The sequence below is a fragment of the Myxine glutinosa genome, chromosome 9 (assembly GCF_964187855.1).
Source record: "Myxine glutinosa chromosome 9, kmMyxGlut1.1, whole genome shotgun sequence".
NCBI lineage: Eukaryota > Metazoa > Chordata > Myxini > Myxiniformes > Myxinidae > Myxine > Myxine glutinosa.
This window is the reverse complement of record NC_136269.1, coordinates 26,510,237-26,525,711: the sequence shown is the minus strand read 5'-3', so window position 1 is coordinate 26,525,711 and position 15,475 is coordinate 26,510,237. Positions and strand designations below refer to the sequence as shown.

The following is a 15,475-nucleotide window of genomic DNA, read 5'->3' as shown; positions in this document are numbered from 1 at the left end:
CGTTTAGCCTCATAGCTAGGAGTGTTGTTGTGCCACAGATCATAATGTCCCCTTTAGGGGACAATGGCAGAGGATTTTAGATGTCCCTGATATATCCTCAGATCATATGTTTTAAAATACGTGATATGTTCATTTCATCTAATAAATCGAATTTCTCATTTCATACAGCAGTCAGAGTGATCTGCGTGTACACACAGAGGACAATTCAAAATATTCTGAAATATAAAAGGACGTGCTTACCACAATGCATAAGTAAGTCAGTATGGAAGTCCAGCAGGATATCTCGAGCCTCTTCAGGACAAGGACAGTCTTCCTCACTTTCTGGATTCTTAAAGTTGAGGAGCATATTAATCTAGGTTTGAAGAAAGGAAAAGTTACAAGGCATTATATCTGAGTCTTCATTATCACTACAACATAGGATTTCGCAGGAAAAATAGAATATTTTGCAATGAATACAATCTTGATTCACATGAAGGTTTTGCATCAATTGTTCTAAAGTGAAGCCAAAAATAAATACTCTTACTTGCTCTTGAGGTGGTGAACGAAACTCCTTGGTCTTACGAGCAGTTAAAGCAGCGGACATATTGAGGGCCTGCATCACCTCATTGTAACGAAACATTTGGTTTTCCTGTATCTTGTCCACAAGGCCATCAGAAAATGCCACAAGAGCCTCAACTCTCCGGCGCAGTTGACAGTCACAAAAAAACTGCAGAAGGTGGCACATCTGTAAAGGAAAAAGATAATACGATATACTAAATCTGAAAGGCCATCCAAGGTAGAGTATAGATTCTCAGGGCATTTGGAATAAAAGAGGTGATAGGTAACCATGTTGTTATATTTTTCCATTGGGATGGGTGATTCGGAGCTAGAGAAGGGATGTGCAGCAAAATAATTAAAACAAGAAGAAAAATATATATAATTTTATAGCCCCCGTGGTTTTAGTAATTTTGCTATATGGAGAGCTGAAGGCCGCCAGTCAGCCATCTTGGATCTGATATCAAAAATAGATATTGTGCATATGTAACCCATAATTTCTTTTCTGTGTGCCAAGTTTAAACAAGAACAGTAAATGCATGTCCGAGAAATGGTAGAGGACGCGGTCAATATCAGGTCTTTACAACAAATATGGCCGCCAGTCTACCAGTCAGCCATCTTTGATCAGATCGCAAAATAAGGTGAGGCACACTGATATGAAATAAAGTGAGGCACATGTCCAGTGCTTGTGCCAAGTTTGAACAAATCGGACCATGCATGTTCAATAAATGGTTGGGGACGCGTTTAAGTAACAAAATGGCCGCCAGTCAGCCATTTTAGATCTGATCTCGAAAGAAAATGATGCGCATATGTAAGCAATCATTCATTAATATGCGTGCAAAGTTTGAACAACATCGGTCAATGTATCTCCGAGATATGGTTGAGGACGTGTTCAACAACAGGGTTTTTTTAACAACTAAAATGGCCGTCAGTTGGCCACCTTTCATCACATCGCGAAACAAAATGATATGTTATGTATAACATCAAGTATTGTCTTTACACCAGGTATGAATAAAATCGGTCAATACATCTCCGAGATATGGTTGTGGACGCACGCATGGATGGACGGACGAGACCCAATCCATAAGCCCCCGTTTTGGGCTAAGTCCAACTGGGGCTAATAATGCTTTCAGTAAAACAAAACCCATTACTTTAAATGGACAAAACAACTTCAATGGAATTCGACTCATCTTTCTCCTTCCTTTCCGAGCTCTTCAAATAACTCACCAAGAGACATTTCTACAAACCTTACATAGTAAATGCAACTTACACAAACTTCTGCCGAATTAAAACTTAACACAGGAAATAGAAAATGGTGACACAACACCCATTAATGGCCAAGGACGATTTTTCAGAGATCAGTCATAATGACTGCCATGTGAGCAAGATGTGACATATCACATTGAAATCACATGAGATTAGCTGTAGTTGTAAGCTGACATTGTAGATTAGAGGGTTAGAGCTGGCAGTGTAGTCATCGAAGAGGTTCGCATGCAGGGTGCGGAATCAAGGTCATCGCCACAAGCTGAACAAATTACAAATTCCTATTCTAACCTACACGGGGACAGCATCAGTGGCACAGTCATGCTCCCAGCAATGATGCAAACCAGCAGATGTGCTGAACGCAAAGTTATCAGCCTTCGTCTATTGGAATGATCATTCCTGAACTGCCATTTAGCGACCGGACAGTCTTGCGTATGGGATATCAAGCTTTATTGCATCCAACCAGACTCAGTGATGTAATGGTTGGACATCATGAAATTTAATTTGTTGGATTTAATGAAATTTGGTTGGACTTCATGCAATTTGGACTTCATGCTGGTTGGAAGTAATGGTTGTTCTGGGTGTAGTAAGTCGGCAGTTCAAACCCCGGTTGAGTAACATCAAATACTTTTAAAATGTACATCCTGCTTCCTTGCTCAGCATTTAAAAAGAATAGAACAAGGACAAACATCCATAGGTTGGCATCCATTGCACAGGCTTGATGAATCTAATGGCCTCCTCTTGCATTACAGTTCTTTGTCAGGAAACGCATAAAATTGCCCCCAGACAAAGAAAAACTGACTTGAGAACAAAAACTATTAATTAAATTCCATGATTGACCAAAGAGAGATGACCAAGACGTTACATGATCAACCATCTCTGCAAGAGAAATCGACAAGTTGATCAATTACATCTATAATTAAAACAACATTCAAACTGTACAGCCATGAAATGATGGTCAGAAAAAAAAACACATCAAAGGAAAGTAAAAGTGTTTCAATTCCAAAATCAAGAAAATATGAGTAGAACAATTAAATGTTACGATTAATGCATTTTAATTTGTTAGAAGTTTTATTGATACCTGTAGCTTCACAGCTTCTTCCAATTTCATGTTAAGGAGGCCCTCGCATGAGGGTTTTAACTCGTGGGCAGCAGCTTCATCCAACGGCTCTTTATGATCCGTGTGGCTTTCAACAGCAACATCTTCCGAGTTGCCAGATGCCTCCTTCCCAAAGACATAGGGCTCAACAAGCAAAAGGATGGATTCAATGTCCTCATCCTCAAAAACAGCCATGGAGAGTAATGTGTGCATAAGCTTGATGAGTGGAACAAACAAGTACTGGCTACTCCCACCCACGAGATCTCGTGCAAATGAGCCACCATCACTCACTGCCTCAGTGAGCATTGAAATCACTTTGGCCTTGAGCAGCCCAAGTGGAAATTCGGGGCTGAGTAAGGCTGATTTAGGACCCACCAAATATTTGGATGAGGAGACTATGCCAACAGAGGAGAACTGGGTACGTGGCCGAAGGCTAGTAGAGGGTCCAACGCCAGTCAAGCCGTGCCGCTTGCAAGTACCAGGAAATAGTGTGATGTTGCGAGTCTCCGCTGTCATCGGAACGATGAATTCCTGGTTGGTGGTGAGTCGGGCGGTGCAAGCAGCTTGCAGGTGTAGACTGATGAGTATGCCGTAGAAACCGCTGCGTAGAAGTCCAGGGAGATATTTGTTCTCAATGGCTGAAAGTAGCTGGGCCTGATCTACATGACTGCACAAAGCGTGGGCTACACGACAATTACCCATGGCACACATGGCAGAGTACAGCATAAGTGTGTGAGAATGGAACTGCAGCAGGTTCTTCAACTCCGCTAACTCCAGGATGTCCACACATCTGCAGGTGCAAATATAATTAGGAAAATCATACAAGTAACTGAACACATCAATGTTCTAATGTTGACTTAGTATTGATAATTAGATGGGAAGATGTTTGCAAAATTAGGATTCAAAGACAAAACTAGAAATCATCTGAAAATGCAAAGCCCATACGCATCCGTTTGTAATCAGACGTCTTCTTCTTCTTCTTCTTCCGTATGCTCAAAATAACGAAAACGGTTTTAAGAAAATACAAAATGAAAATTGACGATTGTACGCAACCATGACCTTTGTTTGACGTGTTGATCAAAAAAAAAAAACAATCAGCTTCTAGCTTTTGATTGGTGAACCAATTCAGTGACCCAATATGCAAATTATTAAAATTTCAGGTCAATTGGATGAAAATTGATTTTATGTAACCCTAAGCTTTGACATTTTGACCAAATTATTAATTTATCTTCTCTTCTCCATGTTCTCATCATAAAGCTTTGCTGAAAATTTGATGACAAAACTCAAATGGTAAATTTAAATTTCAGGTCAATTGGGTGAAAATTGATGATTTTAGTGATGCTGTCCTGTAACCTTTTGACCTATTGACAAAATTATTCATTCGTCTTTTCCATATCATATTAAAGCTTTATTGAAAATTTGATCACAAAACTCACACACACACACACCACACACACACACACACACACACACACACACACACACACACACACACACACACACACACACACACACACACACACACACACACACACACACACACACACACACACACACACACACGTGATTACAAAACCCAGTATCCTGTTGCGCAGGGGCTGCGCAAATTATTACTTCTTCTTTATTTGCACTGTCTTCCTTCAAATCAGGAAAAATATATCAGCATGCAAATCCTACATGGACAATGACAAGTTGAATGTTCCGATGTGCAATTACTGTACCTTATTTTCACGCAAATAACCCACCCACCCATGTATACCCCGCACCTGGTGAAAAGGTGTTCTAGGTCAATGGCCAAGAAAAGGCTCTTTTCAAATACAACTGCAGTAAATATAATCAATTGACATTAAAATGAATATCTTGAGAAAAGGTTATCTTACTAGAATTCACCAAATGTCTGTCTGTCTGTCTGTCTGTCTGTCTGTCTGTCTGTCCGTTCCCAGGTAGTGCAAAAACGGCTGAACCGATCGCAACGAAATTTTGGGTGGTATTCCTGGGACCCCCAGGAGTAAAATAGGCTATATTGTTTTTCCAATTTCAGCTTTGGTCTCCAGCATTTTCAGGTTTGGACTCCCGCCTAACGTTATTGTCCCGGGTACCGCAAAAACGGCTGCACCGATCGCAACGATACACCTCCATGCCCGTGGGATTCCCCCGGGTAACCCCACTAGTTGTAATAATTAAAGTTTACTGGACCCGATGTGTTAAAAACCAGCGTGGCTTTTGGTACCAATACAACCAGAAACCACGCTGCTCATCCATTAGAAATGTATTAATACACCGCAGGATGTTGAATTATATATTATTCCACTAAATTGTCAATACCATTACAAGTCCCTACCATACAAGAAGTCACTACCAAGTCTGCTGTCAGTGTCAGTCCCTACCAAGTCAGAGAAAATGTAAACGTTTCACAGCCAAATTCAAACGGGAGGTGTGTCAGTTTGCAGAAGAGCACGACAACACAGGGGCTGGCTGTGTATTTGATTTACAGAATACAGAAGACGATTTACCGGTACCTTAAATAGCTTTGGAATTAAATATATCGGAAGTCATCGAAAAAATAGTCTTGTTATCCATTTTTTGCTCTCACAATGATAGTTGAATTAACACTCGGTTCTGATATAAGTAGTCCCGTTATCCATTTTTTGCTCTAACATTGTGGATGAATTAACACTCGCTTATGATATAAGTAGTCCCGTTATCCATTTTTTGGTTTGCTCTAACATTGTGGATGAACTAACACTCGTTTCTGATATAAGTAGTCCCGTTATCCGTTTTTCACTCCAACATTGTGGATGAATTAACACTCGCTTCTGATATAAGTAGTCGCGTTATCCATTTTTTGCTCTAACATTGTAGTTGAACTAACACTCGTTTCTGATACAAGTAGTCCCGTTGTCCGTTTTTTGCTCTAACATTGTGGATGAATTAACACTCGCTTATGATATAAGTAGTCCCGTTATCCATTTTTTGCTTTGCTCTAACATTGTGGATGAACTAACACTCGTTTCTGATATAAGTAGTCCCGTTATCCGTTTTTTACTCCAACATTGTGGATGAATTAACACTCGCTTCTGATATAAGTAGGTAAGTCTCGGTATAAAATGTAAAATGTAAAAAAACAAGACCGAAAGTCGAACAGCGGCGTAGCCGGGCTTGTTTGATATTTTAGTTGAAGAGGATAGTGACCTGGGAAGGGATACCAGTTTACAAATAATGTAAGTATTAAATATTTTTTTGAAGTGCTGTAAGTCTCCATAAACTGTCGGTCACCATGGAAGTAAACAGATTGCATTGAGACACTGGTTTATTCAATATGTTTGTCACTCAACAATGAACCAACCATACGCCGCCTCAATCCAGTAACGTTGCAGTCACGACAAAGGGATTGCAGTGTTATGATTATATTTACTAAATTATTATTATTAATGCAGTTATTATTATGATTACAAAAACGATAATACTGTATTAAGAAACACCATATCTGGTGTTGGCCTAATGGTTAAGGCAGCGGGCTTGGGATCCTAAGGTCCTGAGTTTGAATCCCGTTGAATTAACGCCAGGTGGGGTTGACTTGGCCTGTTCATCCTTCCTAGGTTGGCAAAATGAGTACCAGATAACTCGTTTGACGGAGAGGAGTGGCGTCCCCCATCTATACCACACCGTTACCAGTGTGTACCAGCCATAGAAAGGCAATGCCATCATTGCCTGAGGAGACTCGGCATCATCATGAAGAGACACTGGTTTCTCAATATGTTTTGAGTCAACAATGAACCAACCATACACCGCTTCAAATCCAGTAACTTTGCAGTCACGACAAAGGGATTGCAGTGTTATGATTATATTTAGTATACTTTTTATTGTTAATGATATTACTATTATTATGAAAACGACAATACTGTATTAAGAGACACTGGTTTATTCAATATGTTTCGAGTCAACAATGAACCAACCCTACACCGCTTGAAATCCAGTAACTTTGCAGTCACAAAAAAGGGATTGCAGTGTTATGATTATATTAAGTATATTTTTTATTGTTAATGATATTACTATTATTACGAAAATGATAATACTGTATTAAGAGACACTGGTTTATTCAATGTTTCGAGTCAACAATGAACCAACCCTACACCGCTTGAAATCCAGTAACTTTGCAGTCATGACAATGGGATTGCAGTGTAACCATTATATTTACTATATTATTATTATTGACGTTATTTTTATTATTATAAAAATGATACTACTGCATTAAGAAACCTGGGCTAATTTGTCTGAAGCGGCCTGAGGTGAGGCATGAAGTTATGAAGCCTAAGGCCTATACGTACTGTGTCGTTAGAAGACCTGTAACGTCTATGCTTTCGATATTTAATGATCATTTTAACAATAGGTTTGTTTGTCTTTCACACTGAATGAAAAACGTAAGGGGTAGGGCATGGCAAATGTGATATATGACAGCTTCGACGATATGTTCGGCCTAAATGGCATAGGAATCAAAATGGCGGAGTGTGGAGTCAGTCGTTGTACGTCGTAATGACATCAAAGATGTAATCACATCACCCTGTCATGTGACCATATCCTCAGCTCTGATTGGTGTAGGTTTGAGGGGACATATATACATACAGTACATACATACATACATACATACATATATACATACATACAGTATATACATACATAGACATACAGACGAACACTGTTCTAGACGGCTTTGCCCTATGGGCGAGGCCGTAAAAAAAAATGGAAGATCTGTCTCTCTCTGCCCTGTACAGTATTGATATGCTGCCATATTTGTTGATTGTGCGTGAGCAGCTTCATTTTATCCACTTTTGCTTAAGTATTTATTTTCCTCCTAATAAAGTATTGGTGACAAACGGAGGTGAGACGCAAGATTGTAGCCAAGCATGGACAATCTCAATGCTACAAGTCCACCTCCAAACACCTTAATGTTCCTGTGTCTACCGTACGCAATGTTATCAGGAAGATTAAGGCCCATGGCACTGTAGCCAACCTCCCTGGACGTGGCCGCAAGAGAAAACTTGATCGAATATTGCAGCGAAGGATTGTTCGAATGGTGGAGAAACACCTCAATCAACTGCCAAACAGATTCAAGCTGACCTTCACAAGGTACAACAATTTCAACATGCACCATCCATCGCCAACTCAATGAAAGGGGGTTCTATAGTAGGAGACCCAGGAGGACCCCACTGCAGAGAGAGAGACATAAGAAAGCCTGACTGGAGTTGGCCAAAACACACCTGAACAAGCCAAAATCCTTCTGGGAGAATGTCCTGTGGACAGATGAGACCAAATTAGAGATTTTTGGTGAAGCACATCATCTCTATGTTGACAGAAAACAAAATGAAGCCTTCAAAGACAAGAACACCTTCCCTACAGTCAATCATGGAGGAGGTTCAGTGATGTTTTGGGATTGCTGTGCTGCCTCTGGCACTGGGTGCCTTGAATGTGTGCATGGCATCATGAAATCAGGAGATTACCAAGGCATTTTGGAGCGCAATGTTCAACCCAGTGTCAGAAAGCTGGGTCTCCGTCAAAGGTCATCGGTCTTGCAGCAGGACAATGACCCCAAACACACTTCCTAAAGCACCCAGGAATGGTTCAAGACAAACGCTGGACTGTTCTGAAGTGGCCAGCAATGAGTCCAGATCTAAATCCCATTGAACACCTGTGGGGAGATCTGAAAACAGCAGTTGGGAGAAGGCACCCTTCAAATCTGGGAGAACTGGAGCAGTTTGCACAAGAAGAATGGGCCAAACTGCCAGTAGAGAGGTGTAGGAAGCTCATTAATGGCTATAGGAAGCGCTTGACTGCAGTAATTTTGTCCAACGGCTGTGCTACCAAATATTAAGTAGAGGGTCTCAATAATTTTGACAATGCCATTTATTTTTATTTTTTGATTGATTTGAAGTATTAAGTTCTGAATCAAAAACAAAGGTTCTGTTATATTAACAGTGAAATAAACAATTGTGGAGATCAAATACTTTTGTCAATTTCAACTTATTTCTCGAGAGAATTGTGAGTTATTTGAAAAACGTGCAAGGGTGCCAATATTTTTGGCCATGACTGTATGTCGGCTAGTGCTTTCTAGCTTGTAAAATAAATAAGAGACATTCATGTGGTGCCCGAGGTGGATCACAGAGACCTATTCTCCTCAGGAATCTGCAGAGCCATAAATGATACAGGCTCAGAGCATCGAATAATCCAGCCATGCCTTTCACCAACCCGGCCAACCAGGACTTGAGGAAATCGATTTGGCATGCGACTCCACACAACAGGAGTCAGGATTTGCACTTCAATGCGGGGAGGGCACTGTGGCACCAAATTTCTTCTCTCACTTTTAAAAAGGCCAGCTGACAGCGGCATCGCACCCTATCACAAAAGGAAAGGGAAGATCAAAAATGTTAGGAAAACAAGTTCTTATCAACATTAAAACAACAAGAAATACAATTGTGATGGCAATTAAAAAGATGCAGATGATAATTCCAGCACAAAAATAGCAGTCTGCATTGGCAGCACAAGAATATACAAACAGAACAATAAAATGGTTAGTTATCTGCCATTAGGAACACATTTCAGGCTTTACTCTTTGTCAGAACAAAAGAGAGAGAGATTTAGGAGAGATTTAGGATTTAGGAGAAATGGGAAGCGGGTGATATATGGTGGGGACATCAGCAATGACGGTAACATAATTATGACATCTGCCACCTTGTATCAACCACTTCCTGTTTGTCTGGAAATGCAGCAAATGAAAATATACATAAACGAAAGTTGGCCAGTGGAGCTTTGCTCCCCCTCACCAAGGATCATTTGATCAAACACAATGGCACACATGTACCACCAGCACCTCTGAACTGGAATATATATATACACACCTCCGGGCACCTCCGGGACACAAAGGTGATCCCGGGGGAGGAGGCCGTTTCACAGCACCACTTGGTTGTCTGCGAAATAAGGGTGAAAGGTGCGAGGAGAGCTCGGTGGGTGAAGTACCAAACGAGAATGAAGGTGTGGCGGTTGAAAGAGGTGACAGTGAGGGAGGCATGAAAAGAGAGCCTGAGTAAGGTAGAGGATGATGTGGTTGAGCTTGAAAGTGGTTGGAAGTCAATGAAAGATAGTCTGTTGGGAGTCGTTGGTGTGGTATGTGGATGGACACAAGGACCAACGAGGCACTCGGAAACATGGCAGTGGGATGATGAAGTTGTAAAGCGTATTGATGAGAAGAGGAAGAAGTTCAAGGAGTGGCAGAAGGCGAAAGGTACGGGGGCAGAAGAGGCAGAGCATGAAACTTATAAGGCAGCCAAGAAGGCTGCAAAGAAAGAGGCAGCAAAGGCGCAGGAGGCATGTAGGAAAATGTTCGGAGAACGCTTGGATTCGGAAGAGGGTCAGAGAGCGGTATTCAGGATTGCAAAGCAGATAGCGAAAGAGAGGTGTGATGTGATGGGGGTGAGTTGCTTGAAGGATGAAGTGGGACAAATCGTTGTGGACCCAGATGGAATTAAAGGAAGATGGAAGAGATATATGGAAATGCTGTTGAATGCAGAGAATGAATTGGACGGCAACATCGAGAGTAACCCAGTTTTAGGACCGGCAGAGAAGATAACTGAGAAGGAAGTTGAGGAAGCGATCAAAGCAATGAAGAGTAGAAAAGCAGGAGGGCCGACAGGAGTTGTGGGAGATATGTTGTAGGCAGCAGGAAGTTGGGTTGTGAAGAGAATGACAGAGATCTGTAATCTGGTGGTGAAAGAAGGCCGCATTCCAGCGAGTTGGGAACTGAGTACCCTCGTCCCTCTATACAAGGGGAAAGGTGACCCTCTGGACTGTGGCTCGTATAGAGTGATAAAGTTATTGGAGCATGGAATGAAGGTATTGGAAAGGGTGTTGGAGAGGAGGATAAGGAAGAAAGTGAAGATCGACGAAATGCAGTTTGGCTTTATGCCAGGAAGAGGAACGACAGACGTGATTTTTATTGTAAGGCAGTTGCAGGAGAAGTACATGGAGAAGCGGAGGAAGTTGTTTCCTGGGATTGTTGATCTGGAGAAAGCATTCGATAGGGTTCCACATGAAGTAATGACATGGGCATTGAGGAGGTTAGGAGTGGAGGAATGATTGATCAGAGTAGTGATGGCAATGTACGAGAGAGCGCGCACAGCTGTAAGGAAGAAGGACAGGAACAGTGGTGAGTTTGAGGTGAAGGTGGGAGTGCATCAGGGGTCGGTACCAAGTCCACTACTATTTGTAGCTGTGATGGAGGTGCTGCCTCGGAATGTAAAGGAGTGTTTACCGTGGGAGTTGTCGTATGCAGATGATCTGGTTTTGATTGGAGAGATTATGGATCGACTGAAGGAGAAGATGAACAAGTGGAAGGAATGTATGGAAGAAAACGGTCTGAAGGTGAATATCAGAAAGATGAAGGTGATGGCAAGTGGTAAAGCATGTGGTGAGGTGGAAAGAACTGGGAAGTGGCTGTGTGCTGTGTGCTGGAAGGGTGTCAGAGTGAACTCCATTCAATGTACAATGTGCGCTGAGTGGGTTCATCAAAAATGTAGTGGTCTGAGAGGGTCATTAGCCAGTGTGGCAGCTACATTCATGTGTAAGATGTGCACAGAGGGAGCTGCAGTGGAGAATATGTTGAGTTGGACCTTGGAGACGGAGTGAAGCTGGAAGGTGTGAAAACATTTTGCTACCGAGGAGACATGCTGAATGGAGAAGGTGGATCAGACTCGGCAACGGTTGCGAGAGAGAGATGTGCATGGAAGAAGTTTCGGGAACTGAGTGGCATGCTGACGAGGAGGGGAGTGTCGTTGAAGCTGAAGGGAAAGGTGTGTAATCATGTTTATCTAACCATTTATACCTTACACTCCCCAGACGCTTACTTATAACGCTCCTTATAATGCTTAAGACTCCTTATAACGCTCCCCAGACCTTATACCTCCAGATTTCTTTCTTTGGGGGCTCATGAAAGACCTTGTTTATCGTGAAAAGCCTCGTACCATTCAGGAATTGAAGGCTCAAATCACTGCAAAGTTTGAGGAAATTGATATCGAACTCTGCAAGCGTGTGTGCCACTCTGTGCCTGCTCGGCTGCAATTGTGCATCGATCACGAGGGAGGGAACTTTGAAAATTGCAAGTAAAACAGCTTGGTACACGTCCGTAATAATTTTCCCCCGAATAAATGGTTAGATAAACATGTCATTCATTTATTTATACCTTCTTGTACACTGTAATACAAATGTCAAACAAACAATCAACTGACAGAAATATATATATATATACAGACTTGGCATTTAATATGGAATATTTTTTTTTTCTTGACTTGGGTTTACTTTCTTAACTCGGTATATCAATCTGGTGAGTTTCTTTTACACTTTGGTGATTTATTTGTTAAAAGAACCATGTCACTGATTGTCTGTCGCAGCAAGAAGTCAACAACAGGATTATATCACAGATGGCTTGGCAAAATGTACGGACAGGTGCATTTGATGATTCGCTTCACAGTCGGGTATACAAGGGTTGTTGAGTTCTGTATTAGTGGAAAACAACTGCTGCACATCTCCAAAAGTTATTGCCACTTCCTCTGTAGATGGTCTGTCAACTCGACAATTCTGTTTGTCATGGAGTGGTGGCTTTACGAAATTACGGCATGAAACAGCGTGCTATTGCTCGGCAGTATGGCATCACTCAAGGTCAGGTGTCAAAGATCCTGAAACAAAATGCTCAGAGGGGTGTCCCTACTCCAATACCAAGGCCAGGACGTCCCCGCAGAACCACAAGGAGGGATGATCGCCAGCTGCACCGGTTAGTCCGCAATGGCCGTATCAAGTCAGCTAAACAGCTTAGGGTTGAGTGGCAGCAACTGACAAATGTGCCTGTATCCAGAAGGCTAGTCAACCAACGACTGGTACAAGCAGGCTATCGTGCCAGGCGTCCCCTGAGAAAGCCACGCCTGACCAGACAACACCACCTGCGCCGATTGCAGTGGGCCAGAGAGCAACGTCAATGGCAGCCAGGACACTGGAATCACGTGATCTTCAGTGACGAGTCTAGATTTCTGGTCTATCGTCAAGATGGCCGCGTCCGAGTGCGCAGACAAGTGCATGAAGCCTACAACAAAGATTGTATAGTGCCAAGAGTCCAAGCTGGAGGTGGTGGGGTGACCGTTTGGGCTGCTTTTCATGCAGGGGGCAAAACTGACCTTGTTGTCCTGAATGGAAACCTGAACCAGTTCAAGTACAGGGCCATTCTGGAAGAAACATTGCTTCCATTTGCTCGTGCAGCCTTTCGAGGAAACTTTGTCTTCCAAGATGACAATGCATGGCCTCATCGTCCTCGCATGATCCAACACTTTCTTGCTGACCGTGGTGTAGAGCATATGGAGTGGCCTGCCATGTCCCTGGATATGAATCCAATGGAGAACTTGTGGGCAGAATAAACACGTCAAATCGACCACTTGGACCAGCAGCTGACCTCTGTGCGTGAATTGCAGCAGGCTATTGTCACTGCATGGCAAGCGATTCCTGTCCAAAACCTTGGCAAATCTCGTGAACAGCATGCCCCAATGTGTACGTGCTCTCCTGAATGCTCGTGGGGGTTACACGAAGTACTGAACTGCAATTTTACTGTCCATAATCCTAGTCGTAATTTAACTTTTGTTTTTGTTAAAAAAAATTTTGGCTAATGTGCAAAATAAAGAGATACTTCTGGAAAAGGTACAGAAGTTTAACACAGTACTGTCCATGAATTGAGTTCGATATCAGTTTACATCACTTTCAAGGATCAATATATATATTTCAAAATGTCAAATGTGGTTTTTCTTTATTTTAAAGGTCACATTAACAAAATCTAGAATAATTTCAACATAATTCCGATGAACTTTTGGTTCGAAGACATCTTGAAAAGTAAGTTCACCCTCACAAAAAAAATATTCCATATTAAATGCCAAGTCTGTATATATATATATATATATATATATATATATATATATATATATATATATATATATATATATATATATATATATACATACATATATATATTATATATATATATATATATATATACATACATACATATATATATATATATATACACAGACTTGGCATTTAATATGGAATATTTTTTTTTGTGAGGGTGAACTTACTTTTCAAGATGACTTAGAACCAAAAGTTCATTGGAATTATGTTGAAATTCTTCTAGATTTTGTTAATGTGACCTTTAAAAGAAACAAAAACCACATTTGACATTTCGAAGCAAACAAATTGATCCTTGAAAGTGATGGAAACTGATATCGAACTCAATTCACGGACAGTACTGTGTTAAACTTCTGTACGTTTTCCAGAAGTATTTCTTTATTTTGCACATCAGCCAAATTTTTTTTCAGTAAAAACAAAAGCTAAATTATGACTGGGATTACGGACAGTAAACTTACAGCTCAGTACTTCGTGTAACCCCCACGAGCATTCAGGAGAGCACGTACACGTCGAGGCATGCTGTTCACGAGATTTGCCAAGGTTTGGACAGGAATCGCTTGCCATGCAGTGACAATAGTCTGCTGCAATTCACGCACAGAGGTCGGCTGCTGGTCCAAGTTGTCGATTTGACGCGTTAATTCTGCCCACAAGTTCTCTATCGGATTCATATCCGGGGACATGGCAGGCCACTCCATATGCTCTACACCACGGTCAGCAAGAAAGTGTTGGATCATGCGAGCACGATGAGGCCGTGCATTGTCATCTTGGAAGACAAAGTTTCCTCGAAAGTCTGCACGAGCAAATGGAAGCAATGTTTCTTCCAGAATGACCCTGTACTTGAACTGGTTCAGGTTTCCATTCAGAACAACCAGGTCAGTTTTGCCCCCTGCATGAAAAGCAGCCCAAATGGTCACCCCACCACCTCCAGCTTCGAATCTTGGCACTATACAATCTTCGTTGTGGGCTTCATGCACTTGTCTGCGCATTCGGACACGGCCATCTTGACGATAGACCAGAAATCTAGACTCGTCACTGAAGCTCACGTGATTCCAGTGTCCTGGCTGCCATTGACGGTGCTCTCTGGCCCACTGCAATCGGCGCTGGTGGTGTTGTCTGGTCAGGCGTGGCTTTCTCAGGGGATGCCTGGCACGATAGCCTGCTTGAACCAGTCATTGGTTGACTCGCCTTCTGGATACAGGCACATTTGTCAGTTGCTGCCACTCAGCCCTAAGCCGATTAGCTGACTTGGTACGGCCATTGCGGACTAACCGGTGCAGCTGGCAATCATCTCTCCTTATGGTTCTGCGTGGACGTCCTGGCCTCGGTATTGGAGTAGGGACACCCCTCTGAGAATTTTGTTTCAGGATCTTTGACACCTGACCTTGAGTGATGCCATACTGCTGAGCAATAGCACGCTGTTTCATGCCAGAATTTCATAAAGCCACCACTCCATGACAAACAGCATTGTCAAGTTGACGGACCATCTCCAGAGGAAGCGGCAATAACTTTTGTAGATGTGCAGCAGTTGTTTTCCACAAATACAGAACGCAACAACCCTTATATACCCGATTGTGAAGCCAATCGTCAAAT

The 15,475-nt window shown here is 42.0% G+C and overlaps 1 protein-coding gene across 1 annotated transcript in view; it reads right to left on the bottom strand.

Annotated features, from left to right (window-relative positions):
- Nucleotides 1-15,475, bottom strand: part of LOC137435793 (ryanodine receptor 2-like) — a 633,328-nt gene that overhangs the window by 423,278 nt on the left and 194,575 nt on the right. The window contains exons 36-39 of the mRNA XM_078785085.1: nt 9,060-9,286; nt 2,879-3,686; nt 524-724; nt 241-352 (exon numbers count right to left, since the gene is read on the bottom strand). Coding sequence (XP_078641211.1) covers nt 241-352; nt 524-724; nt 2,879-3,686; nt 9,060-9,286 — 1,348 coding nt within the window. The remainder of the gene's footprint in view (nt 1-240; nt 353-523; nt 725-2,878; nt 3,687-9,059; nt 9,287-15,475) is intronic.